Source organism: Cyclopterus lumpus, chromosome 20 (genome assembly GCF_009769545.1).
Source record: "Cyclopterus lumpus isolate fCycLum1 chromosome 20, fCycLum1.pri, whole genome shotgun sequence".
NCBI lineage: Eukaryota > Metazoa > Chordata > Actinopteri > Perciformes > Cyclopteridae > Cyclopterus > Cyclopterus lumpus.
In genome coordinates this window covers 6,541,423-6,568,647 of record NC_046985.1, presented here as the reverse complement: position 1 = coordinate 6,568,647, position 27,225 = coordinate 6,541,423, and the positions used below count along the sequence as shown (strand labels likewise).

Here is a 27,225-nt window from a genome sequence, read left to right as displayed (position 1 = left end):
GAATATGGAAAGTTATTATTTTTAAATATTGCCTTTATTTTAAATTGATAGCAGCATTACTCTAGGAGGGCTAATGTTCGTCTGTTATTGGTTGGTCGATTGATCCACCACTTAAATCCGGAATGAAATATCTCAACAACATTGCTATCAAATCTTGTTCAAAGATGTGTGGTCCCCAGAGGATGAAGCCTACTGACTTTGGTGATTCCCTGATTTTCCATCAAGCACTGCCAAGAGGTTGACTTTTTTTTACTTTTAGCGGAACCTGTTGACAATTAGTGGACGTAATGCCATGTAATGCCGTTCTTCATCAAAACATCTCTGTTTCTGTTTTTTTTAAATAAACACTAGTTATTAGTCACGTTTGTATGTCTTGATGCATTTTATCACAGGTCTCAGCAAATCATGGTGGACATTTGTTGGCCATTTTCTGGTCAGAAAAAGAAAGTGCAGAAAAAGACAAAGATTCAGTTTGGTTTTTAAATTTTTTTTATTGAGCATCTATTTACGAGTTGTAATCTATAAATAGACTGATGAGAATAATAACAAACATCCTAGTTGAGAAAAATTAATAAAACATCTTCACCCGTTATAATTCTTAACTGGCGTTTGGTCTTCAAATGATCTTGATTATTTTGATTGGTAAAAATAAAAAATAAACTGTACACATTGAACAAATCACATAATCATGTAATAGTTGTTATGGATTGTTTACATATTATCTTGTCCCTAGTTCACTAAGTGCAATGCCAGTGTTTGTATGAATTATTATATATTATTATATAATAAGTAAGGAATCATTATCCTTGTTCTCTTGAAAAAATATTACAGGGTTTAGTTGAGATCCAGTTTCTCAGTAAAGTGAATCAAAATGTGAAACCATAATCATTTATTATCATAGTTTGATTGACACTGAGCACATGTCTTCCTATGCTTGTTCATTCTGCTCTATATTGTCCACCAGCCCCTTGGTGTCTACAAGGGCTCGGATGGGATTGTTGAAGTATAACTTGTTGTCGAAGGTGCTTTCTCCCAGGACAGGGATGGGTATCCGTTTACGGAAGAAGAGGAAGGCACCGAGTCCAATTATGGCAATTACAACTAGCACTACAGCAACAGTGATGCCAGCCGACCCATGAGGAACTTCTTCAACAACTTGGGCTGCGGAAGAAAAACATAAAGAAGTATTAACAGTGACATAACTGGAGTTTGAAACATTATATTTAAAATATGATGTTCAAATAACTTACCAACAGATGGTGGCTTTTCTGTAGGTGTAATAACTGAAAAAGAGGATAAATGCTCAGTGTAAGTGACTGATGGGTCCAATTAAAACAATTGTACATAACATTATAGATTAATTTACCTTTGGCTGTTTTGCAGATGTAAGACTTGTATCCTCTGCAGGTTTTTGTGCTCCACTGTCCACTCTCAGAGCTGATGTCCACACATGAATCTGACTTTGGCATCCCTGTTTTCCAGTTGACATAGTCCACAGCACTGTTATCGATCCACATCCACTCACCTGAAACAGGGAGGCTTGTTACTTTAATCAGACACAGCAAACTTTGTCACAGAGCTAAGCATTCGATGTCCCAACAATATTAATTCCGCTGTACAATAGAAAATAATTTAAACCCATTTGCTTGTTTGCCACTCTACAGTATTTCCTAAACCCCAAAAATTACATCTGTCCTTTCTCAGTGTGTCGAATGAATGAAAATGAGCTTAATTAATTTACTATCAGTTTATCATCTCAATCAACAGTTTCAAGACTTCTTCAATACAGCATAATGTTCAGTCAGTAAATTGTGGTCCCATTAAAATAAACAATAAAGCAGGGTATGCTTTAGGGAATGGCTTCCTTGTGAACGACGGGTCGCTACCACACCACGTTTGGTCCTGGAGTTGTTAAATGCAACCTTTTTTGTTTGCCTAAAAATTAGTCTTGTGTACTGTGTTGTATGTAATCGGGACAGAGCTTAACTTCTTTACACATTGGAAAAGGGAATTGCAAGACAAGCTCACCTTGTCATGCCCTCCTCCTCACCTGCCTACTAGGCTCTCTCTTTCTCCCTCTCTCTATCTCTCTTGGTGTGTAGGTGGCTAATTGCTGATGTGAACCTGGTGTGCTGGAGTTGGGGCTTGATTGACCAGCTGCCTTCAAAAGCTTCACTCCTGCTCTCAGTCTGCGCTGGACTATAGACTCAGTTCAAGTTAGTTCTAGCTGCCGCTAAAACGTAACTATTGAGATTCCGAAAACGTCCTGTTGATTCCATGTCCTAACCGTGCCTGTCTTCTTGCCCAGGACCAGCAGCTGGATTATTGCCCCGACTCCAGCTCCAGAGTTCTGCCTGCCTGCCTACCTGCTTACCTGCCTGTCTACCTGACTGCTTACGTTATTGGACATTTCCAATAAACCTCAGTGACTTTACTCTTGTCTCAGCCTCTGCCTCTGTGTCCAACACCTGGCCACCTTAACACACCTTCATGAGTCTTGTAGAGGCCGACCCAGAACGACTTGGCACCATCCTGTAGAATCTCCAGGTTCTGTTTTATGAACAGGCCCTCCTGAGGGTCCTCAATACTCACCAGAGTGGCACCTGATGAACAATAACACACTGTCAAAATTGTACACATTGTAATTTATTCTTAAAAGTTCTTCATAACGTACCCATTTTCAGACAATCAACTGAGGCATGGGCCCAGTTGTCCACCATTGAGCTCATGAATAAATAACAATGGCCTCTGAAAGGTATCCAGGTTTTTTGTTTCTTTGGTTCTGGACAGTTGCCGGGGAGTTGTGGGGGCTCAGTGGGTGCTACGACTGAAAAAGAGAAAGGACAATGCATTGTTAGCCATGCTTAGTCGTTGGTAATGGGACAGGAAATAGTGCAGTATAACTAACAGAGGGATTGTATGACCTGGTGACCTCTTGCAAAGGGAATAGTAGGTGTTGGTACATGGTGCAGTCTTCCATGTTTTGTCCACATCCATATACACACAGCCATAGTTGTTTTTAGGCTCATTTGTGCCCCACTTGGTGTAAAATAGCAGCCAGTTATCGATCCACTTGAAACGTCCACCAGTCTGTGAAAAGAAAAAAACTTGCATTTAAGATGAAACAGAGCCAAACGGTCTCAGTTTGAAAACCTGTTTAAACTAGTGGTAACAGTAAGAGGTAGAGCCTTTTACCTCATTGCTGTTGAGGCCGATCCACACAGGCTCATTGTGATCGAATATCTGCAATGTGACGTATGCCTGGGTGACGGGGTTCAGGATACTGGCCAGATCTGCATCGTCTGCTTGGCACTGCCTCCTCGCCTCGTCCCATTTCATCTTCAGGGACACCAGTTTGTAGGAGTCATTGCCAAGTTTATGGAAAGCCTTTGGTAACACAGTTGTGGCTGGGACTACAATCTGAGAATCTTTGTAGACAAGAAACATCATGAAAAAAACCCATTAAGCTCAATAAACCAAAAATGGTAATGTGATTTTGTCCCCAGTAACATTTACATAATTACACAATGTTTGAAAATACACTATATCACTGTAACTCATGTTGATGTGGCTTTGCTGACTATTGCTCACCACTGTTTCTTTTGCAGATGAAGCTATGTTTTGAATGACAGTCTTCCACCTTCCATACTCCTGACATTTTGGCGTTGCTTCCCACCATTATAACACAGTCAAATGTCTGTCAGGTAGATAAAAAACGAACATCAGTTTGACATTTTAACTGTCTGAAGTCAGGATATACAAGGTTCTTTTGTATCGGGGAAAGGGTCTCTCATTATAGAAGTCGATTTTCACGTGTCTTTCATGCTTTTTTCACACTTCTTTGCAACTAATCTACAAGAATATGACCATCCCATTGTTGAGATCGTCACTTGTGCAGAAAAAGTGTTGAATACAGGAGCTTAAGCTAAAATAACCTCATCATTAAATGTATAACGTCCATCAGGCACTGATGTTGGATGCCCTTTTGCCCAGTTGGTGTATGAAATGGCTTTTCCATCAGTCCACACAAAATGCATATCCCAGTTGATGTCATTCATGCCAATCCAGAAGTCGTCATTGTAGTTCAGCATCTGCATTGTCAGGAATGCTAGAAAGGAAGACACAAATATTCTTTAACTTGCTTAAAATTTTGGTTTTCTTACGTCCCTGCACAATGAAATGTAACCTTTACAGACGAACACAAAGAAAACACTCGCCTTGCTCTCTCTCCTTGGTGATAGAAACCAGATTTCCTCCCTGGTTTATGCAGTGCTTCCTGGCGTCCTGCCAGTTCTTATTGTCTTCCCCCACAACTATTTTGTAGCACTGTGTAAACAAGGTTTGCACTGTGTGTTAGAATAATAAGCAAAGGGACAGTAGGTGACCAGTGTGAAACACATTTTACCAGAACAGATTTAAGGACATCTGAATTGAATCCTGAAAATAAGAGTAGGAGTTTCAGCTTTTGTATTAAAGTAATTGGTGTTGTATGCAGTTCTTTATCATTACCTTTCCTTGGAAAGCGAGCCACTCTGGTGCACATCCTCCCTTAGGAATAGTGGTTGGGGCCATTGTTGTGTTGATAAAACTTCTGCTTCTTTTGCAAATGGAAGGTAGCTCAGTACCACAGTTAATGTCATTCCAGTACCCTATGTGCAGAGTTCATAGAGAAAACTTACCAAATAATCAAAAGAAATTCATTATTTGGTCTGACTAGCTTATATTTTTGAAACCACCGCACTGTGGAGTGTTAGACTCACCCATGCTCTTGTATAAAGACACACAGTTTTCATCATTATTAGCAAAGTTGGGCTCATTTTGTTCCCATGCCGTGTATGATACAGGTGTGCCATCCACCCAGCTGAAAATGGAGAGAACAAGACATCACTAATAAGAAAAAACTCAACATCTTTGCTTGTGTTTTGTATCAAATGTCAAACAAAACTTTGGCGGATGGTTATTGGGAAGTACCCAGCACACCGACAGTAGCAGTGTACCGAAACAATGTTGTGTGATTTACCTGAATGATTTATCCAAATTCACTGTCAGGCCGATATAGTACTGCGCGTTTGACTCCTTCGCTATCTGTTGGATCAGCATGGTGAAAGAAACATTACATTAAAGTTAAATCAAAAACAATTGTCACACATAAGGTTTTCAGCACTTTTGCCACAACATCAGATCAGTTTATATTGAGAATTTCTTCCCTGTTTCCAAAGGAACTTCCTCTCACTCTCCCCTGTGATGACCACAAGATCACCAAAGCTCTTTCTGCAGACAGCTCTAGCAGATTCCATGTCTAGATTGTCATAGTTGATCAAATAATGTGTGTCATTGTATATCAGCCAGCCATCTTCCGTGGTGTTGTACACTGTAAAGAGAACAAAACTGTTATCAAATGTCTTTCAGATACACTATCAGGGATTAATGGTAAACAAGAGTCTACAGCAGTGGTTGGAATGAATTACATTTTTTTTTTTTATCAAAGTCGTAAAAATATTTTATTTTGAAAAAGGACCGGATACATCCGTCTTTGTATCTGAGCCTCTCACGACTTTACGAAATACGTCACATCTCAAGAGGTCACGTATTACGTATCAGTAACCTCTTGAGAAAAGTTAGCGAGCTATAGCAAACCCACAAGCCAGAGGATGAGTAAAAAAAAAAAACGTCTTTGGAGAGCTTCTTTTGTGAAGCGGGTTTTCTGCAGCGACGAAAACTAAGTTCAGGAGCAGACTCGACGTAACAAACATCACCCCGAGATGGCATCGGCTCGTTGCAGATAAACAAGCTCAGGGCTCCCACTAATTCCGCGTAGTGGTGAGTTCTATTTTTATGCACTTTATGCCGGTCGCATCATTTTATCACGTCACATTTATCACGTCATATTTATCACGTCATATTTATCGCCCACACTGTGAAGGCCGGTCCGTGAAAATATTTTCTGACACACAACCGGTCCGTGGCTCAAAAAAGGTTGGGGACCGCTGGTCTACAGCCATGCTAACAGTGCTAAATGCAAATGCTAATACAAAGCTGAATGTTTATCATATTCTTCACCAACGTTTTCAAATTAGCACTAAAGTAAAGCTGAGGCTGATGGGATTATCACTAGTGTTGCAAGTAGGCTATGTAGTCATAAAGTAATGAATAAGACACATTTTCAGATATTTCACTAAATGCCAGAAATGTCAGGAGATCACCAATGTCATGAGGCTTTATCCTCATGAAATGATTAATGCATTAACTAAATTTCATAGCAATTTGCTTCATAGTGGATATATTCTTAGTGGGGACCAAAGAACAGCCAGCATGAATAAAAAGTGAATTGGTGAAACTAAATATAAACAAATGAAGCAGGGGCTGTTTCCGGAAGCAGCCACTGCTGAACTGTACCTGTTTCAACTGTGACAGGCTCAGGTTTGGGAGTCACACCTGAAAGTACAAGAATCAAGAGGTCTTAACGATGGGCAAAGCACTACTCAAACATCACATAACGTAAACAGATTAATAAAATGTCTCTGTGTGAACTGCAACTCCATGATGAGACTGGTCAATGTCACCTTTGCCTATCTGGCAGATCCAGTCATTGTAGGCTTCACAGAGCGCATCATTCCAGTGCCGTCCGTAGTAAACGTGGACTTCTGCACAGTGTTCGTTGTCATTGTGGTTGTTTGGTTCCCCAAAGCCCCAGTTGTCATAGCCAAACTAGAGCACAGTTTTGGGGAAATACACATAATTAGGCCAGGGTTGAGAATAACAGTGGGTAAAGCCTTTTTGTGACAATATTGAGGTGCTACATACAGGTGAACCATCGGACCATCCAAAACCTGCATTGGCACCAAGGCTGAGGCCAATCCAGGCTTGATTAGTGGAAAGAAACCTTTATGACAGCAGAAGAAAACAGTACTGATTACTTGAGTAGCATAATAACAATTCTGACATATACATTTATTATATATATATATATATAACATACGGAGCGTTGTTCAGGTCCTCCGAACTGTGTATGCTCATCAGGTCCCCTCCGATGACTTTGCAGAAATTCTTCGCTTCATGCCAATTCTTCTTCTCCGGCTTTGTTTTTTTGTAAAGCTTTTTAATGAGTGAAAAAGAAAGATATGTTGAGTTTTGTGTTCTTAAAATCGCTCCATGGTCTGAGATTAGTTCAGTTTTTTCCTCCTACTTTGAAGCAAACGCTCCTCTTGGCAGCGGGAGTCCACCCAGACTCACAGCTCAAGGCCGGGGTGGTGGGCGGGACTGTTGTCACATGTGCACCCTCTGCTGGTTTCTTACAGATGTACTTCTCCTTGTTGCTGCAGCTGACAACATCCCATAATCCAGCGAAAACCCCAGTTGTCATGGCAACGCATCCCTGATTTCTGTCTTTTATTAAACATGCCGAAAGAAATGGGAAAAATATCGATAAACTGAGCTCAAAGGTGTGAAGATTCCGATCAATTATTACATTCAAGGAGGTGTTATGGAGTAAATAATGAATGTGGCTGGTGATATACTACAATACATGACTTCAGAGTCCAGAGACAACATTCTGTGAGGCTGTGTGTCGGCACAGGGGTGCTTTGGGTTTAGCATGCTAACATTTGCTAATTAGCACTAAACAAAAACTGCAGTGGAGGCTGATAATAAACAGCATCAGTTTAGCTGGCAATTAGTCATAAACCAAATAGTAATCCAATAGTAGGAACCACCGACACACAGCCAAAGAGAGGTGTGCTGTACCTGGCATGCCCACATTGAAATGAGTGAACAAGACTTTTCTTCTGGTGGTCCACTTGAAAGTGTTAATGTCGTCTGTGTTGGATAAACTTGTCCAGAAATACTTCTCCGGCCTCAAACCCACCAAACTGACCAAGAAGGCATTCTCATATCTGCATGAAAACATATGAAAGCAGAAAGGTGAACCATGACATCTTTAAAGCCCGAGATTTTAGGATTAAGTGGAAATTAATCTTTACTTATAGCAAATCAAAATTTCTCTGCACAATTTAACATTTAAAACACAGACAAACTATTCCTCGCTTTCAAATCAATTCAAAATGTACCTTATTACAGCATTCAACTCTTGTTTTAAGAATTAAGCTAATCAAAGTCAATGAAATACTTTCAAAACAGGTGTCAGATCATTTTTATGACTAAGTTTTACATGAACACAACATAAATAAGAAAATATACCTATCAGTCACATCCACCACATGCGCACCAGCCTCTGAGCATGCCTGATTGGCCTCATCAAGGGTTTTAGTCTCAGAGCCAATGTTGTAACAATAAGATCCAAATCTGATTGAGCCCTTTTGATGATAAAGAAACAAACACAGTGAGACTAAATCTAATAAAAGCTTTGTTGTTTGATCACTATATTGAATTAAATTAATTGCATCACTCACAAGCTTGCAGCCCGGGTTGGCTTCCTCTTGGGCGCCTTCAGCTGGTTTAGTGGAGGCCTTCTGCTTACAGATGTATCCATACGTCTTCTCACACATGTGGTCAGCCCACTTCCCGTCCTGTACGGGTCACGTTCAGCAGATGAGAACAGCACCGCTCATGTTATCACTCCATTCATCACCTTTAGCATTTGTTACCTTTCCTCTGAGGACAACGCAGTCTTCCTGGAGGTTGGTGGCATGAGACGGCTCATCGGTCTGCCACTGGGTGAAGGTGACGTGGGAGTGATCAGACCATTCAAACAGCATCTGGTTCTTCAGATCATTCAAGCCAATCCAGAGCACATCTGTCGGCACTGACGGGTTTGAATGTGCATGTAGATGTTAATGTGGAACCATCTCTCACATTTCATTTGTTGTGTATTCAGTGTTTTTGTTCTTCAGATTAATAGCTCATCATTTTGGGGAGTGTGATTATTCTTTTTTCTTGCAGAGCATTTGATAAGACGATTTCTGTGAGCTAAATATGATGCTGCAGCTAATCCTTGAAAATAAAAAAGGTTCTCTGCTATTAAAGGTTTCCAAAAGCATTACTTTTTGAATAATTGTAGGTGATTGTTATGAAAACCAACAAATCATTGAGGGGGTTGGACTGACTTATTGCACACTTACAGTATCCAGACTGAGATATGACAAAGCTCTGCTCTTCTATATTGTGTATGCTGGCCAGATCTCCTCCCTCTTTGTGACACGCAGCCAAAGCATCCGTCCACATCTTTTTGTTCCTCTGCAGGTAGTAACAGCTTCCTGCATATGGAACCCAGTGACTGGGGCAGAAGCTGGGCTGGTCTTTGTCTGTGGAGAGAGACCCAAAGAGGTGAGAACACATTCAGACTCATTTTAATAATAAGCCAGATGATGTGGAGTTATATTATTTTACTTGGTAGTGGCGGCAGACTGGTAGAGTTTCCTTTGCGACAAATGTAACCAAATTTCTTGGCGCAGGCGCTGCTCTCCCATTTCGAGGCTTTTGCAGCGTTTAGGGTTGCACAGGTGAGCCCGGGCTCTGATGACGGATGACCTATTGGAGACATTGACCCGTGGTTTTAATGTAAACATTCAAAAGTGCATTTGCAACATCAATAGTCAATATGCAATCATTTAAGAAGCGTAATGTTGTTATTCACTTACCTGGAGCCCAGTTTAAATATCTGAAGGGGTTGCCGTTGCTCCACTGCCATCCAGACTCAAAATCCAAGCTGTTTAGTCCAATCCACAGAGATGTTCCCAAAGTATTTGTCAACCCTGCGTCAACCCATACATTACAATGCAAGTGTTTCACACAAGAGTCAATGATATAACATTGTAGTATGAGTAACAAAAAGGCTGACTTTGTACCTGAAATGTATGACTGCTCATGTAGCTCTACAATGCTGAGGAGGTCGGCTCCCTGCTGCTGGCAGCTCTTCCTGGCCTGATGCCAGGTCAACACTGACTGTGAGTTCCTCTGATACATAACACCTGTGACCGGGTCAGTGTCCCAACCCAAGGATGCTGCATTGTGAGACACACCAAATAATCAAACTGAGGGAAAACGATCTACAAGTAGTGTTATCTGTATGTTATCTGTATGTTATCTGCATCAGAATGAATTTGAAGGACAATTAGTTACTGAAAACTGAAACATTTGAGAAACATCTTCTACGCCCCTGTCTACGACTGTGCTGGGTTTCATAGAAGAACAATAGCAAAAGTGAGATGGCTTTCGTTTTAGGACAGTGGGACTGAGAGGAGGAAAACAAGGACTGTGCTGTGTTGACGACTCAAGACAGGAAGTGGTAGTGTTGTTCTGCTGGGGTAGAGGAGTGGTCAGAAACCAGACCTGTCAGCACGGACCTCCTCAATGAGATATTACAGCCCAACGAGACAATTCTGCATGGTTCGATTAATAGAGTACTTCATAAAATTGTGCAATACAAACTCTCCAAGGTCTGTTGATTATCATCAGTGTTTCTTACCTTCGTTGGGACAAAAGCCCCATTTCTTCACTTTGTCGTAATCTCTCTCTGTTGCACACCACAGCTGTCCATCTGAGCGACCTTCCTTTGTGCATTCAGCATACCACTTCTCCTGAAACTTAAATGGGAATTGACAGGGGCCTCCAAAGGCATTGCCCCCGATTGTGAAAACCTCTGAGGAGACACAGATCCTGAAGTTAAAGATAATCAGATATTTCTTGAGCAAAATGACACAAGCAAAGCCTGCAAATCAGCAACCTACTAGATATGCACAGTCAAATGTTTGTGGACACTTAACCATTGCACTCAAATATGATTGTTGACCATGGGCATTTTTATGCTACCATGACAGTGACTCTTTGGGAATGCTTTCCCTAGGACTTAAGAGCCTGGCTGCATGGTATCCGTTCAGCCACAGAAGCATTAGCGAGGTTGTCCTCTGATGTTGGGCTAGAAGGCCTGGGATTGATGTTCAGGGCTCTGTTCAGGCCAGTCAAGTTCTTCCAAAGTAATTGAAGACAACAGTCTCTTTTGGATCTTGCTTTATGCACAAGAGTGGGGACATGTTGAAAAAGGGCCTCCCTCAAACTGTAGCCACACATTTGGAGGCACACTATCAGCTACCATTGTATAAAGAGTAGATGAGGTGCAGCATATACAGACGGGGTAGTACTTTTGGCATTATGCCGCAGCTCTTGACGTGGACTCTCTGCTGTAGGTCGATCTGTTAGATTGTCCTCATCTACCTACAAGACTAGTTTTAGTTGAGTCACAGATGGGTTCAAGTCAAGTGTCGGACATTTGCAACACAGACTGATTGTGACATTCTGGATATTATTACATGCTTGAATCCCTATTAAACAGGTATTTAGCAGTAAGCCCTCAGTTTTCAGTTTTAGCACCACCATGTTTCGTAGCTTAAGGACGTTTTAATGAAAATGGTGATGCCTTTGCTGCATTTTAACATTTTAGAAGTTGAGAAGTTTAGAAGACAGACTACAACCTGCTCTTATAGTAAATTGGAGTTTAATCTGATTATTTGGTCTTTTTTAAGCAGAATAAAATGTCAAACGAAATCTCAGATCAGATTTTTTTTCAGAGAAAGTTGTTAAATAGAGTTGTTTGTGAGTCCATCACTTGAACAGACCTTTATTTACATGTAGTTTACGTTGCTTATTCGTAAAAATCACAACTTGATGGATGTAATATTGTTTGTAAAATTAAATATCTGACAACAATCTCAAGATCTACAATCAAGATTCTACACAAGAAACCCTTTAGTAGGATTTTCTGAAACACCCTTCCATTATTCATCAATATTAGACACTACAGTTGACACTCTTGGGGCTTTGTCCTTTATTACATTAAATTGTGTCCCCACAATTCCTACCTTGAAAACCCTTTGAACAAAGGTCACCCTTGGTGCCAAATATCCTCCAGCGACTCCAGAGCCCTGAGCCTTTGTAGATCATTATGTTCCTCTCATTGCGGTTGCCCCAGTTTAAGTGCAGATCCTGGTTTTTTAAGCCAAAGAGGGTCTCATTTTTGCACTGCCAATGCTGGAGGTCACTGTTCTCATCGCATTCAAAGAGGAGCACCTTCACCCAGTCCTTAATCTCTGTGACCCCCAGACAGAGCTTAAGGGACAGACTGAGGACACGCGATTCGGAGGCCCAGCGGAACTGCTGCTCTTTGGCATGAGGGTCACAGGGGGCCACCGTCATTGACGTGGCGCTCTCCACCTTCATGCACTTGTTGTGGTTCTCGTTGAAGATCAGGAAGGAGCCACTGTCTGGAGCGGAACAGAAGAGCTTCACGAAATGTACTTACAATCCAATCACTCTGGTACATTTTACTCACAATCGCCAAAATGGTCAAGGGTACGTACCTATGTCTGCAGTAATGCAGAGGATTTGCAGGAGACAGAAGACCACAGCAACATTTGAGCACGGTGACATTATCCTTTGTGTGTAGTTTGCACTCAGTGGTGGATGTGATTGTAGGAGAGTTTTCCAGTCATGAAAGAAGTGGTCTGGTGTGTGCTAAGGTGTGTGACACGGAGCAACAATGACACAGAGACATGGTGTTTTCCCCCCTTAACCACTCTGATGGGTATCCTGTCACATGGGGAGCTGAGTTTGGTCGAACGACAGCAATTTCCATGAGCTTCCACTGAGTTTTTTGGTTGAGAAAGGGAAGCCAGGAAGTGGGAATTGAGCAATCACAGCTCACCATCTAACGGCTGAAAATCACCGGTGTTACTTCAAGAAAACTCATTCGGTTTCTATTTTTAATAAATCAAAGGCAAGAGAGGAACCGGGGGATGAATTGTAGGAATTAATTTATCCAAGCAGGCTTTCAATATACTGCCTTCATCTGATATTTTTGATCGATTATAAATAGCCTTGCCGTCTGTGCTAAATGTGTGCATGGGAGCAGAAGTCGTTCAGCAAGGCCTTTGAAGACGTTTCAGAAGTGGGAAGATTCTCATCTGATCAAGAATTTGACAGTTACACAATTACTGAGCCAGAGCAAATGAGCATTAAACAAGGTTTGTGCCACTTTGCTGATGTGAGAGTTTTCCTGGGATAGTAACCCCCTGGAGGTCCGAGGGGGGCTTCGGGTGAGGAGTGCAGTGATGATACAAGTCAGTAGAAAAAGAGGACAGGAGGAAATCCTGCTTCCTATTGGGGGAAGTGAGTGGAGATCTAACCATGTTGGCCTCATAGGGTCTGCAGAGATGATCAGCAGTGGTGCAGACAAGTGGGAAGCAGACACATACCTGTGAAATACTTGACTTTGTATGGACGAGCTTGTAAAAGCTGTATCTCAGACAACAAGTTGTGCAGTATAATCTAATGAACTGAAACCTACTAATCACTTAATGTAAACGTTTTCTAAAGATCGGTCGGTTGGTTTGCTACCCTTCTAGCTCACTAATCATGTAAAATAGAGCATATTTTTTAAAGGGGAATCAACATTTGGAGTTGTTTCTAAGTAATGCATACATCATGATATGTGTATACATCGAAATAAGAAGAACAAGTTAAAACACAATATTGACCTTATAAACTTAAATGTGTTGGAAACTAATTTGTCTTTATACATCCAGCAGATGCTATGATTCATGTGGAGTCGTGGTTCTGGTCACATCATCAATATAAATCCAATATTCTCTCTCCTTTAAGCTCTGTTTTGGTTTCTACCAATTCCTAAGGGCAATAACTTTAGCTGCTAAATGCTGAACTTCGATCACCAGCTAGTTGCAAACTTTCTCTTTCTGTTGGTGTTTTGTGCTGGTAGTGTACAATCTTTTTATCAAGGTTGACGAAAGTGGACAAGAAAACCAAAATAATAATCCCAAAACTACAGAATTGGTTGAGACTTCTCTGCCGGTTCTTCCCTACGAGTGACAGCTTTAACAAAACAGTAATTTGATCCACTGTTTATATAAAATTGACTGGATAGTGCTGCTTTCAAATAAACACAGGTGATCGCAGAGAAGATAACTTAATAATTCACACCAATATCAACAAAGATGAGATATAGCTTACAGACGAATAGCACAGGCATAGCACAAGAGTCAGTACAAGAGAAATGTCACTTACTGATTGTATTTTAAGTGCAATCATATAATAAATCAGTATAATACAATATACCACCACAAGAGCTTGTGATAAATAATAATGCAGCCACTGATCTGCTGAGCAGTTGGATCCAAAACAGCTGACGTTAAAAATCCTCAAAAGGAATGAGTTTGTTTCCGTAGAATACCAGATGAACCACGTCAACGCCTCCCTTTAGAAAAACAATGCTGAAGTTCTGTCCGTTCAGCACTGTGACTACAAATGTCCTGCTCACTTCCTCAGTTGCAACAATATCTTTCAACTGCGGGCACAGAGCCCAAGAATAAGAAGTTCAAAGTCTTTTGACTACACATACAATTTCATACATCCCGGCAATAAGTATATTTGTGATTGATTGCATTCTTTTGTTTGCGCCATTTAACCAAACTTGAAAATACTAATTATTTTCCTTTCATGAATATAACTTCATAGCAAAGAATATAATATAAACAACGGGGATGTATGCTTTTACATATTCACTGCACTTTATGATGGTAGAAAAAAGATAAATGATATAAACTCTGAAATTACAGGTACATTTCCAAAGTGCTTGGTGAGGGGTAAAAAAAGTTGAACATGAAAGGTAAATAATACATAACACAACACATAATGTCCTTTGTGGGAAAAGATTGCCGAAGAGCTCCCTTTAGGCCTGTGAAAAGTACCATCATGCATTTCGTGTGGCAAAAATTCATACTTTGGTTTGGTCGCACCAGCTTTTCGTAAATCCATTATTTTTAAGTTATTTTTAAGAGCTTGTGCGACCGCTTCCTGCATTCCTCCTGCATCCTGCGGGTCCTGGTTGGACCGGCCTCTTGCTCCTGCTATCGGCTTCAATGTTCAACTGTCTTTACTTGAAGTGCGGGTCTCAAAAGAACATCCTCTCTGTGTTGAAGACCCTCAGCCTGGTCATGAAGTTGAAATAGACAAAGGCCAGGCAGACCAACAGGTTCTTCATCAGATAGAGGACGGGCGTGACGAAGCCGAAGAACGCGACGATGCCTACGCGCACGAAGAAGAAGGGAAAGTCCTGCAGTGCCACTCCGAGTGAGGACAGCAGGGGGCTGTGGGGCATGACCACCACCCGCAGGCAGGACAGGAAGCTGAAGATGTAGATGGGGAACACCCAGCCTGAGTAGTAGACAACGGGGTGTCCCGCCACCCTCACCATCTCCACTGTGTCCATCCAGAACATAAAACTGTCCACGAACACGTCCGCTCGGGCGTCGCTGGCACACAGGAATCTCAGTGGGCCCGTGTAGGCGTACGGAGATATGCGGTACGCCGTGGTGCTCGCTGATCGTGAGCTCAAGCCGGAGATGCTAAATGGCCTCCCGGGATTACCCGGTATTCCCGGGACGGTCCCGTTGGTCTCCGATCGAGCCCCCGCTCCGTTCTGGTTCCTGTCACTGTGCTGGTTTGCTGGCATGGGAGTTAGCCCAGCTTGCCCGGGCACAGCTGGCGCCGGCGCAGCTGGAGTGACAGGTGTCACCTGTTCCACATGTGTGAGGACAGTGGAGGGGATGTCAGCATCTCTCTCCATGTCACTAGCTGGGGAGAGAAAAGTAAAAGAGATTATACGGAGCAAAGCCAATCTGAAACTACATGTGCTTATTTTGCTCATCTTCGTGTGGTGTTGGAGTTCATTTTTCCTTTCCTTTTTTTATATTAACCAAACATGACAAGAATCATAGTATTAAGCATGATTTAATGTTCAATATTGTTTGTAGGAATCTGTATAAACGAGATACAACATACCACCACTAGATCTTGTGATCATAATGCAGCCACTGATCTGCAGAGCTGTTGGAGCCAAAACTTCCGGAGACAGCTGACGTTTAAAATCCTCAAAAGGATTGAGTCATTTTCCAAAGAATACCCGATGAAGCACATCAACGAATCCCTTTAGGAAAAACAACGCTGAAGTTTTGTCAGTTCAGCACTGTGCTACAAGAAGTGGACTACAAATGTCCTGCTCACTTCTTTCAACTGTGGGGCACAGAGCCAAAGAATAAGAAGTTCAAATTGTTGTGGATGAGTTATATAAAAGAATTGTTCGCTCACAGCTCCTGTAAATATAAAAGGCGGGTAGGGATGACTATGGAAGTCGACGGGACCTAAAGCACCGGTTGAGTGATTTGCGCAACGTGTTCAGAGAGCGGCGCTCACCCTGGCCGGTCAGTCTGCAGTGGCGTATCCTCTCCACGACGTCAATACAGATGAGAGAGAAGAGGACTAGCGACACAGGGAGCTCCGTGAATGCATCGTGTTTCATGTTGTTATTTATCTGAACCTGGGTAAACAGAAAATAGTTAGTTAAACATACTAGGAACATTTAAAGTAATTGCTTACTCACTTCAATATAGAATGCATTAATTTACCCCTAATTTAACAATAACAAGGACCTTTGCGTCTACGTGTCTGACATTCTTTAGTTCTGGGTGCCTGGGTTAAAATCACTTGCAGCGCTGGTATTAAACTGAGTCAGGACTTTATACCAACAGGACACAGAACAAAGCAGACAAGCTGGTCGTCTTTAGAATTTATGGCTCTTATGTAAAAGACACCAGATAAGCAAGGGCCACAAAGGTCAGCTGTGGCTCTAGAAAGGGCCACATAAAACAGCAAATAGGAGCTGGGCTGCAGCCAGCCAGGAAGTGAAAATGTGCCTCATGGACAGATGATTTGACAAGGGTAGCTTGGACAGGAAGAGGGACCAAGCTGCTTATCTGTCGCTCCTTATCCATATTTATCCCCAGAGAACCAAAGGTTTCCTCACAAATCATCACCTTTATTTTACTCACGTGATATTTTACACTGTGATTCCACTCACCCACGACATTTTAATGTCATTATTCTTCCATATATAATTGTCGCAGCAAATATTTTTTAAGTTTCAAGAAGCTACAGAATCATACAGAAATAATGACAAAAGGATCAACAATAATTGGCTGACTCTTTCTACAAATATGGCAACATAAGGGTCAAAGTTCATGATCAGAGTACAGATAAACTGATGTAATGTTGTACCTCAGAGCTGGCGATGAGAAAGGCAAAGCAGGGTAATGTTGAAAGGATCACATATACGAGGGCCACAGGCCTCCTGATACAAAGACAAAGGAAGGTAAAGAAGGTAAGGAAGGAACACGAGGACCTCGTGATATGGACCAGCCTCGTGCAGTCCAAACCCGCTGCAGACGAACCCACAGGTCAGGTCTCAGCCACTCTGAGGCCCCTGACATCAGGACAAAGGCAGGAGAAACTCACCACTTCTGCCTCCCAATGAGAAACTTCTTCTTCATGAAGACCATATACTTCATGGGTACCCAGACCAGCAGGGCGGTGGAGGTGACGTAGGCGATAGAGGAGGCCACAATCAACCAGTAGGCCGTGCTGCCGTCTCCGGCGGGCTGTGCCGACGTTTTGACCTTTGCTACGATGACGGCGAACCTCTGCATGACGATAAAGAGCGGCACGCACAGGCCTGCAAACTGCAGCACCTCGCACAGGGCGAACTTCAGCGTCCTCCCCGAGCTCATGCTGCGGAGCTCAAAAAAAGAAAAAGATGGGAGGGAGACGGGGGCTGTTGTCGCAGTGAGGTGACCCCTGTGCCTCCGAGGGCTGGTCCGGCCTCGGGCCAGTGCATTGTCTGCCTCCACTAGCATTTTCCATACAGCGCAGCTCTGGCTCTCTGCTCACCCAACTGCTTACACTGCACTAGGCATTGTGTGCCTTGGTGTGACGGTGCTGTGGCTGGCCCTTTACTCTCTTTATATACGGGATGAAAACAAAAGGTTGTCTAACTCCGCACCATGAGGGATATGTATGTCCGACAGACATCCGGGACAATTTTGTCCTGAAACGTATACTTCAAAAGATTATGAAGCTAGGAATCCAGTTTTATCAAGTCAGCCACACATAATAGATGACCTATATTATTATGAGCATTTGAAGTATAAGTAGCTTGGCATTAGATATACCCTATGTTCTGCATTTTCTCAAACTAGCAAACATAAGTGGTAGACTCACCCAATCAAAGCAACACCCAATGCACTTGTCATGTTTAAACGTTGCCATCTAGTGACAGACTGTGAATGCATACCAGTGTTTTTAATACACTGCTTCAAACAAATGTTTTTTTGGCAAATTCTGGTAAATTGTTTAGAATAAGACTTTATGCGTCTTTATAATGACAGAAAGCCCACGACAGGCCCTCAGTGGAGCCCACCAAAAGCACAAGCTGAAAAGATTTCATATTTTTGTCACCAAACTGTTGACATGTTTAAAACCTGAACCAGTTGGACATCTCAGACACCTGCACCCTTATTTAAGGAACTGGATCAGGATTAGGTAATGTCTGCACAATAATTAAGTTTACACACAGAGCGACAATAAAAGATCTCAGGCAGCAAAAGCAGAGAAGAAAGGGTTTAAAGTTGTAAGAAAGAAACACGGGCAATGCAATAGTGGCGACTTGTCAATCACAAGGTAGCCACGCCCAAAAGCATACGCTGCTATTGTCTATTTTACTTTACTTGGAACCTTAATTTACAAAATGAACATCGCGCTGTACTGAAGATGAGATTGAGATCATAAATCCACGTTTACAATGTTTACCAATATTATAAATCAAGTGATAAGAAGATCATTTTCTTATCGACTATTTTACAATCATACTTCTTTTTGCAAACAGAGGAGTCGCCCCCTGCTGGCCATTAGGAAGAGGTGCTGCTGCTAATTTTGGGCATTTTAACATGAAGGTCTTTAGGGATTGACTTGCTTTTGGAGTAATCCTCTAGTGGCCATTTGAGGATTTGATTACTTTTTCAACAGGGGAGGCTGCTGCTTGCATAGACTAGATCAGTGGTTCTCAAATGGGGGTAGTGTAACCCTAGGGGTACGTGAAGGCCCGCCTGGGGGTAGCTACATGACATTCTTTAAAAATATATTTAAAATTAGCATTACATTGAAAAACCCTTTAAAAAGTGTTATTTAATAAATATTCAAGTGCAAGTTCATGAACTGAATTGTATTCTATATTAAATCAGACACTGATGGCACAGCGCTGTGTATTACATTTTAACCTAATCTAAAATAACCTAATCTTATCCTATACTAACATACATGTTTTGATATTTGAGGCTACATTTTCCTGGTTATGCTTGCATGCTTTAAAAGGCTTAACAGCACTTTGAATACTACACGTGTACTCGTCCCGGAGAGCAGCCTATTTCCACACTGCAGTCACAGTCCCTGGCCCACCGGCAGGCCACGCACTTGTTTGCAGCACTAGTCCCGCGAGAGAGGGGGGTGAGCAGGGATGGATGACCCCGCTGCTCCCCTCCCCACCAGCCCCAGCTGTCAGCTCCCTTCCTGACTTGCCCACCCTGCCCCCCCCGGTACCATGGCGTCCAGCGAGGAGGACGGCACGGTTGAGGAGAAGGAAAACAACAACAAGAAGAGGACGAAAGGCGCCGTCGCGACCGCATGGCTGACTTTCTACAACATCGCCATGACCGCCGGGTACGTGCGTAATATACCGCCTATTAATAAGAACCCCCCCATAAGTTAGCCGCTCCCTAAACCTCTGTAAGCGCGTGTTGCTGTTTATAGGACTGTGCGTCTCTGTCGCGAGCCCAACGTGCCCGTCCAGCTCGCTCAATGTAGCGGCTGTCATCGGCTGGGGAAAAGTTTGAGTGAACAATTTGGATATTGGGAACAAAATCTATATAGGAAGACCAAAGGGGGAAGGCTATTTGTGTGCGTGTTGGACAATGAATGAATCGAGGGTGGTTATGGTGACAGGCTCGCGCTGCAGCCGTGTCCAAATAGGGCCGACTGCGTCAAGGCCCACAGTTGCAGTGATAAGTATAGCTCAGGTCTGGGGACACTGAAATGCTCAATGGGCAGACTTATTTATATTTTTATTACAACATAATATGTGTGAAAAGCAAAGGGACCACGTTGTTTTTTTAATAAACTGTCCAGGTGGGATGTCGACACTCATCTGCTCAATATGTCCCATGTGACAACCGGCACTCACCAGATCAATAACATGCCTCCAGTTTGCAGTGGCTGAATAAGCACTGTATTTATTAAACGTAAACAATACCACAGTCTAGAAATACTCTGTTACAAGTACAAGTCCTGCATTCAAAATGTCACTTACTGTATGTAAAAGTAGCAGGAAAATGTACTCGCGTATATTGAAGTATTAAAAGTTAAAGCACTCGATGCAGAAAAATTAGAATGATATTATTATTTATGAGATCATTGGGTTATTATTACTCATTTATTAATGAAAAAACTGGATTGTATTGTTACTGTCTACTTTGTAAAGGACTGCATCGTATGATTATTGTCACTATTATCAGTGACAATAATCATAATAATTGTCGTGTAGTTTCTATTTCTAACAAAGAATCATGTTTTATAGGCTGTTATTTTGTTTTGTGTCAAATATCTTAATTTGTAAAGTAACAAGCTGTCAGATAATTAAGTAAAAAGTATAGTATTTACATCTGAATTGTAGCCTAATTTGGATTTAAGTACAGTACTTAAGTAAATGTACATTCCAACACTGCTATTAAGGCATACATTACTTTATTATAGGCTAATGGCCATCTCGTTCAGGTATACATCAACACAACATGCAGGGATCAAAACCTTTCCAGTCATAAAAACTTAACTACTATAGCCAGTAGTAAAGGTTTTTAATCCATCATATTATTGGGATTTTTAAATTATTATTATTAAAGATGCAGATTTGTAGTTTGAATTCATGCAAAAGCAGTCATATTTTTGCAGCGATAATTTAAAAGTGACATTTGTAGTTTGTCCTCACATTAGACTTCTGTGCCGAGCACTCTGATGCAATGACGTCATGGAATGAAACAAATAGCACGATAAAAGCATAAAAACAGTAGAGACGCCCACATTTAAAGTATCCAATTAGAGCTAAAATAATACGTTGATTAGTTTATTATTTTTTACTATTTTGTGATATTTTAAAGTCCATCCATCCATCCATTATCACCCGCTTATCCGGGGTCGGGTCGCGGTGGCAGCAGGTTCAGCAGGCCGACCCAGGCTTCCCTCTCACCCGCAACACTTTCCAGCTCATTCCGGGGGATCCCGAGGCGTTCCAAGGCCAGCCGGGAGATATAATCCCTCCAGCGTGTCCTCGGTCTTCCCCGGGGCCTCCTACCAGTTGGACGTGCCCGGAAAACCTCTAATGGGAGGCGTCCAGGAGGCATCCTAACTAGATGCCCGAACCACCTCAGCTGACTCCTTTGGACACGAAGGAGCAGCGACTCGACTCCAAGCTCCCCCCTGATGTCCGAGCTCCTTACCCTATCTCTAAGGCTGAGCCCGGCCACCCTACGGAGGAAGCTCATTTCGGCCGCTTGTATCCGAGATCTCGTTCTTTCGGTCACGACCCAGAGTTCGTGACCATAGGTGAGGGTTGGAACGTAGACCGACCAGTAAATGGAGAGCTTTGCCTTCCGGCTCAGCTCCCTCTTCACTAAGAAGAGGGAGCTGAGATATTTTAAAGTAAAAACGATTAATGGAGAAAATAATTAGCAGATTATTTATCAATGAGTTGCCATTATCCTTTAAGTGGATTGATCCTGACAACAGGTTGTGGTTTGTGTTGCCGGGTCGGGTTCAGAGACACGACATGCCAGTTTGTTTAAATGGTTTTTGATTGTTTTGAACACCTGAAATACATTTTGGCAGTACTTCATATGGAATGCATATACACAAGAGCAGTCCCAACACTTTAGCTGCCTTCATAAATATATGTGTGCTTTGGCTTGTGAAGGTTTGCCTAATGTTGACACGTTATTCGTAGAGGAGAATTTTAGAGAAAGTGGAGTGATCATTGAAATAATTTTATTTGTGTAAAATGCAAAATGGACTCAGTTGTGGAAAAGACGTTATTATGCGACTATTTTTTACAGAAGCTACAAGTCGGTCTGTAAAAATGTAAATACAATTTGTAGCAGACATGACAATATATTTAATTTGCAAGGAATAACTGATAATGAAGTTAACTTTTATTGCCCAATGTTCCTACTCTAATAAATGCAATCTTTTCAACTGTTCTTTTGACGAAAGTACTACAATTGAAACATTCTGTGTCTGTCTGTCTGTCTGTCTGTCTGTCTGTCTGTGTGTGTGTGTGTGTGTGTGTGTGTGTGTCTAATTGTCATGTTTTATCAAGTCAGTCGTCAACTGTAAATATCTCTTGTAACTGTGCATAACTTGCACTTCCACTATGAGGAAGCATACGGAGAAGCCCGATTAAAATGTCCTCATGTGGCGTTGAAGCAGCACCGAAAACCTGGTTTCTTCTGGTCTTGAGTCTCTGAACTGAAGAGTCAGATTTGGATTTTTTTTCATTCAGACTGAAGCCGAAAAATTGAGAGAAAAGTGCTCGTAACGGGAAGATGCAGAAGCTTCCGGTTTTAGTTTTAAATAAAGGAACATTTGCCATGTCAGAAAACACAGTGTGCACAAGTACACGCTGAATAAAATGATGTTCATGTTCTTTCAGATGTTCCTATCAATCCTGGGATACATGAAACTATGGACACACTCTTACATCCTCCATCTCACACTAAGCGGTGCCATTGTGTTTGTGTTTGTTTCTGCAGGTGGCTGGTTTTGGCCATGGCAATGATGCGCTTCTACATCCAGAAAGGCACACACAAGGGTCTGTACAGAAGTATAGCCAGAACGCTCAAGTTTTTCCAAACCTTTGCGTTATTAGAGGTAAGAATAGAGTCGTAGCATGACCCTGATAAAACAGTGTGATACGGTGATTTTAAATAAGCAGATGAGAGAAATAACTGATATTTATGTATCTCGTCCTGCAGGTGGGACATTGTGCCTTAGGTAAGTGAGGATTTTTGTTCATGACTCGTGTTAAAACGTAAACAAATGTACATGTAAACCTTTTTGTTTCCTTCTCTCTCGTGCCGTGCTCCAGGGATTGTGAGGACTTCTGTGATTGTTACCGGGGTGCAAGTGTGTTCACGGATCTTTATGGTTTGGTTCGTCACCAACAGCATCAGACAGGTGACCGAACTACAATCTGCTGCTCCCGGTGCTTTTTATTTAGTTATACAAACCAATGAAGAGTAGCATACTTTTACTGTGGGTTTCTTTAGTATCTAGGTGGCGGACGTGCACAATAATTATTATATAATATAGTTGTATATCCATGCATACAGTGTACATACAGTATTAATAACATTCTGTCATCAAAGATAGATTATTTTAGGGTTGATTGCGAGAAATCTAATCAAGCTAGCCTTCTTTTCTGTCTCTATTTTTTGCAAATGTTGCATAACAGATTAATGCATTTATTATATTTCATTTGTATTTGACATAATTGCTTCCACACATTTGCATCCGTCAGCTTCGTAACAAGTTGCCCTGCACGTATCTTTTTTAAATGAAGATCCAGAATGAAGAAAGCGTAATCCTATTCCTGGTTGTGTGGACGATGACAGAGATCACCAGATATTCCTACTACACATTCAACCTGCTCCACCACCTGCCGTACTTCATCAAATGGGCCAGGTGGAGATGCCGGGATGAGCTTGAACTGTTGTTACCATGTCAGACATTGTTGTCTAAGCATGTTGGTCACTGATCTGGCTATTTTACCCTCCGGCATGCTTCCTCTAAACCAGCTTTACAACAGGGAGTAGTGCAGCACCGCGCACACGCGCGTGTGTGTGTGTGTGTGAAGTATCACCTGGCTCAGGCAGAGAGGTGAAGCATGTCTGTGTTTATTAATTAGCTATTGTCTCGTCAATGGAGGGTGAACTAACTGCTAACATTGTGCTCTGACAGCACTGCTGAACCTAGAACAGACGTCACAGAATACTTTTAATCATTTTAGGGCTTTTTCTTTATGTTTGGTCAATTACAAGAAGAAACAAAAAAGATTTCTTTAAAGTATTTTCAAAAACATTCTCACAAGAATAGCAATCCAAAAACGGTGGTTTTAAAATCCAAAGCCTTAAAAAAAAACGTGAAATCGAAACCCCTGTCCCGATGATCAGCGAGATGCGATGACGATCACTCTCCGCTCTGGAGTGACACAGCGCCCGATTGGATTAAGAGCTCTGGTGACGTGGCGGCCTCTCTGCTACAGTAGCTCGGCTGAAATATGAGTCGTTGGCCGGAGCGTCAGCTGTACACATTGACCGCTGTCCAACACACAGAGTCGGCATCTCACGGCCTCGGAGATCTCACTACAGGGACGTTTACGTATCGCATCGGGAGAAGGCGAGACCTGACGGCTCTGTCTCTGCAGACACAGGTCCACCAGCGGCTTTTTTTCCTCCCTCTACTTAAGTGTCTCGCACGATTGTCACAGTTGGATGCCCCTCTCCTCCCCGACCCCCCCCCCCCCCCTCCTACACGGCTTTCTTTGAGCATCGAGGAGACGCCAGGCCCCCGGAGGCGGCTCATGTTCAGCTGCTCGTGTTTTTAAGACCATCTGTTTTGGTCATGGAATGTTCGCCCAGCATTTCTCTCACATCAGCCGAGAGTCATGCCATATATCGTGCTACAGAGGGGCGAAGGTTGTGTCACACTTATGCAAAGTGACAGGCAGTTGTGGCAGAACGCCAAGAAGATGACAGTTTGACAGTTTTCAGTATACCAAGTAATCAAAAGCATATTCTTATTTCTTTGTAATAAATCATTTAGTGCAACTGAAGGTTGTCAAAGGCACAATATGCAGCCACGAAGCTTTGCCCACGTGTCACATCTGCACAAGGCAGCAGGCAGGAAAAACAGAGAATAGGGCCCGAATGCTGGAAGCATGAGGCTGATTTAAAAGTGTTTTTATTAAAGAAAACGTTCAAACGGAACTTAGACAGGTGGTGAGGCTGCTGAGTCCAAAAGCAATCAGAAGATCCAAAAGTTAAACGACGAAACAATAAGTCTGTAAACCACCAAAATCCAGAAGGGAGCAATATCGTGACAAATATAACGTGATCGGGTACAAAGGCATGAGGGATACAGCCAGGACATGTAGCTGGCAAGCTGATTGGTGGAAGAAAGAAAAGAGACAGAGCAAAGCTGACAAGACTAATTAATAAAACACAGGTGATGGACAGAAAAAAAGGAGGGAAGAAACCCCACAGAGACAGGAAGTCAAACACAGGGAACTTGAAACAAAATGAAACAGGAAACAGGAATCAAGCTATATATATATATATATATATATATATATATATATATATATATATATATATATATATATATTGGTAGGATAGAGGCATTTAAAAATAGACGATATATGTTGCCATTCTACTTAACATTATCAGCTTCCCATTGATGAAATTACTTTCCTTCTGTGTAGTTGTTGTGGTGGTCATAATCTTCAATATCCATGACTGATCAGCACCTTGTCAATTTTTTTTTTTCTAGTCAATGCGATTTTTTTGAGGACTTTTAACTTGTTAGCTGCCAATTTCTTACTCTCAAAATTCGGAGTTTTCCAGCCCCGATAATTAGTGCTTTAATGAAAGTTCCTGACCATTTCCACATCACTTTATATCATCTTGGATAGGCAAACTGTCCATTTTGAAGAAATATACATTTGATGAATCACAACTATGCTTTTGAAAACATATACACATGTTCATGCACATTTCCTCTCATCGGTAAAACAAACGGAATATCTTCCATATTAGATTCACTGTTAGGCTATAATTATAAGAACAATACAAACGTTCAGGCTCCCTCGTGTGGCTCAAAGGTGTACTGCAGATAGAAATGTGGGAGAAATACTGCAAAAGTATTTTGCAACCCTTATACAATCCCTTGTGACCCAGTGTGTTTCTTCTACAGCCTTTGTATACCCTATGAATGGTTCCTCATTCTTAATGTGCACACGTTAAATTAAAAAGAAGATTTTAGGGAGCATGCGTCGATTGCTGAACTCATCCTTCACAGGTTGCATTTGTTGCGGTTTGAGTGTAGACATCTGAGCATGTGAGTGTTTTAACATCCACAGATGTGCACGAGTATGTGTGTCAGGCGTGTGACCGCGTACATCGTTTCCCCCCCCCACTCCCAGATACAACCTCTTCATCGTCCTGTACCCTCTGGGAGTCGCCGGAGAACTGCTGACCATTTATGCTGCTCTGCCGTTCGTACGCAGATCTGGAATGTACTCCATGAGGCTCCCCAACAAGTATAACGTGTCGTTCGACTACTACTACTGCCTCATCGTCTTCATGTTGTCCTACATCCCGCGTAAGCAGCTTTTTTTACTCCCACACTGCACATTATGGTAAAACATGTAAAGGAGGACGACCCAGAAACATCAAAAGACCTGAAGCTAACTTTTGTTTTTTTCCGTGACATAAAGCAGCAGATAATTCAGCATCTTAAAATGTATCTGGTATTATTTGGCACGTATAGCATTGTTGTGCCCATAAGGGGTGGAATTCCTAACATGAACATCCGTGCAGAAAATAATACTTTTAAGAAGCTGCTTTTCATTGAGAATTTTAGTCAAGAGTGTTTGTTTGCTGTTATTCTTCCAGGTCTGCGTCCATTATTTTATGTTAACTTAAAAATGTGGAGTTGCTAATAATTTATTCTAATTGAGCCATTTCATGGATTAGGATGAATCGTTAACACGGCCTGTTTGGGATTATCAGAGTGATAACAGGCCAATTGGAGATGAAGAATCAGAGAGATTATTGATCGATCGGCTTCATGTCCCCCAGTGTTTCCTCAGCTCTTCTTCCACATGCTGCGGCAGAGGAGAAGGGTGCTTCACGGGGAGGTCATAGTGGAGAAGGACGACTAGACAAGCCACCACCTCCTGCCTCCGTTTGAGCCAGCCTGCCTCCACCACCACCATCCCCTCCCCCACTTCATCTCCACCTCATGCTTAGCACCATCGGCCGGTACATTCTTCATTAAACGGGACCGCACAGATGACGACCTGTCTGACGAGAGCGATAATCAGGAAGAAAGGAGTTCACCAGTACTGATAATAATAATAACTGAATGGTAATATTGAAAACGTGTTTACAGTCCCAGTGTTGCTGGAGCTTGAGACAGAAGCCCGACATCGAGTCCTTTATTCGCACCTCGTTGCACGGAAACACACACGAGTCACAACACCTGTCT

The 27,225-nt window shown here is 42.1% G+C and overlaps 3 protein-coding genes across 3 annotated transcripts; 1 reads left to right on the top strand and 2 right to left on the bottom strand.

The window, feature by feature from the left end:
* Positions 1 to 562: 562 nt before the first annotated feature.
* Positions 563 to 12,381, bottom strand: mrc1a (mannose receptor, C type 1a). The gene is made up of 30 exons (XM_034560037.1): positions 12,312 to 12,381; positions 11,814 to 12,215; positions 10,424 to 10,597; positions 9,804 to 9,959; positions 9,597 to 9,710; positions 9,346 to 9,486; positions 9,078 to 9,260; positions 8,604 to 8,761; positions 8,409 to 8,525; positions 8,197 to 8,312; positions 7,744 to 7,892; positions 7,187 to 7,386; positions 6,980 to 7,095; positions 6,805 to 6,883; positions 6,564 to 6,708; positions 6,397 to 6,435; positions 5,213 to 5,371; positions 5,021 to 5,090; positions 4,761 to 4,861; positions 4,510 to 4,649; positions 4,218 to 4,326; positions 3,936 to 4,108; positions 3,592 to 3,697; positions 3,196 to 3,428; positions 2,925 to 3,090; positions 2,675 to 2,827; positions 2,487 to 2,603; positions 1,367 to 1,525; positions 1,251 to 1,283; positions 563 to 1,161 (listed from the first exon to the last, which is right to left on the bottom strand). Exons 1-30 carry the CDS (start codon positions 12,379 to 12,381, stop codon positions 929 to 931), a joined length of 4,311 nt encoding a protein of 1,436 aa, XP_034415928.1. The 3' UTR covers positions 563 to 928.
* A 2,536-nt stretch (positions 12,382 to 14,917) lies between these two features.
* LOC117749472 (transmembrane protein 236-like) lies at positions 14,918 to 17,588 on the bottom strand. The gene is made up of 4 exons (XM_034560038.1): positions 17,317 to 17,588; positions 17,080 to 17,152; positions 16,215 to 16,342; positions 14,918 to 15,596 (listed from the first exon to the last, which is right to left on the bottom strand). Exons 1-4 carry the CDS (start codon positions 17,586 to 17,588, stop codon positions 14,918 to 14,920), a joined length of 1,152 nt encoding a protein of 383 aa, XP_034415929.1.
* Positions 17,589 to 19,453: 1,865 nt separating this feature from the next.
* Positions 19,454 to 26,899, top strand: hacd1 (3-hydroxyacyl-CoA dehydratase 1). Its single transcript, XM_034560039.1, has 7 exons — positions 19,454 to 19,572; positions 22,710 to 22,827; positions 22,932 to 22,950; positions 23,045 to 23,133; positions 23,519 to 23,640; positions 26,159 to 26,337; positions 26,817 to 26,899. Exons 1-7 carry the CDS (start codon positions 19,454 to 19,456, stop codon positions 26,897 to 26,899), a joined length of 729 nt encoding a protein of 242 aa, XP_034415930.1.
* The last annotated feature ends 326 nt before the right edge of the window (positions 26,900 to 27,225 follow it).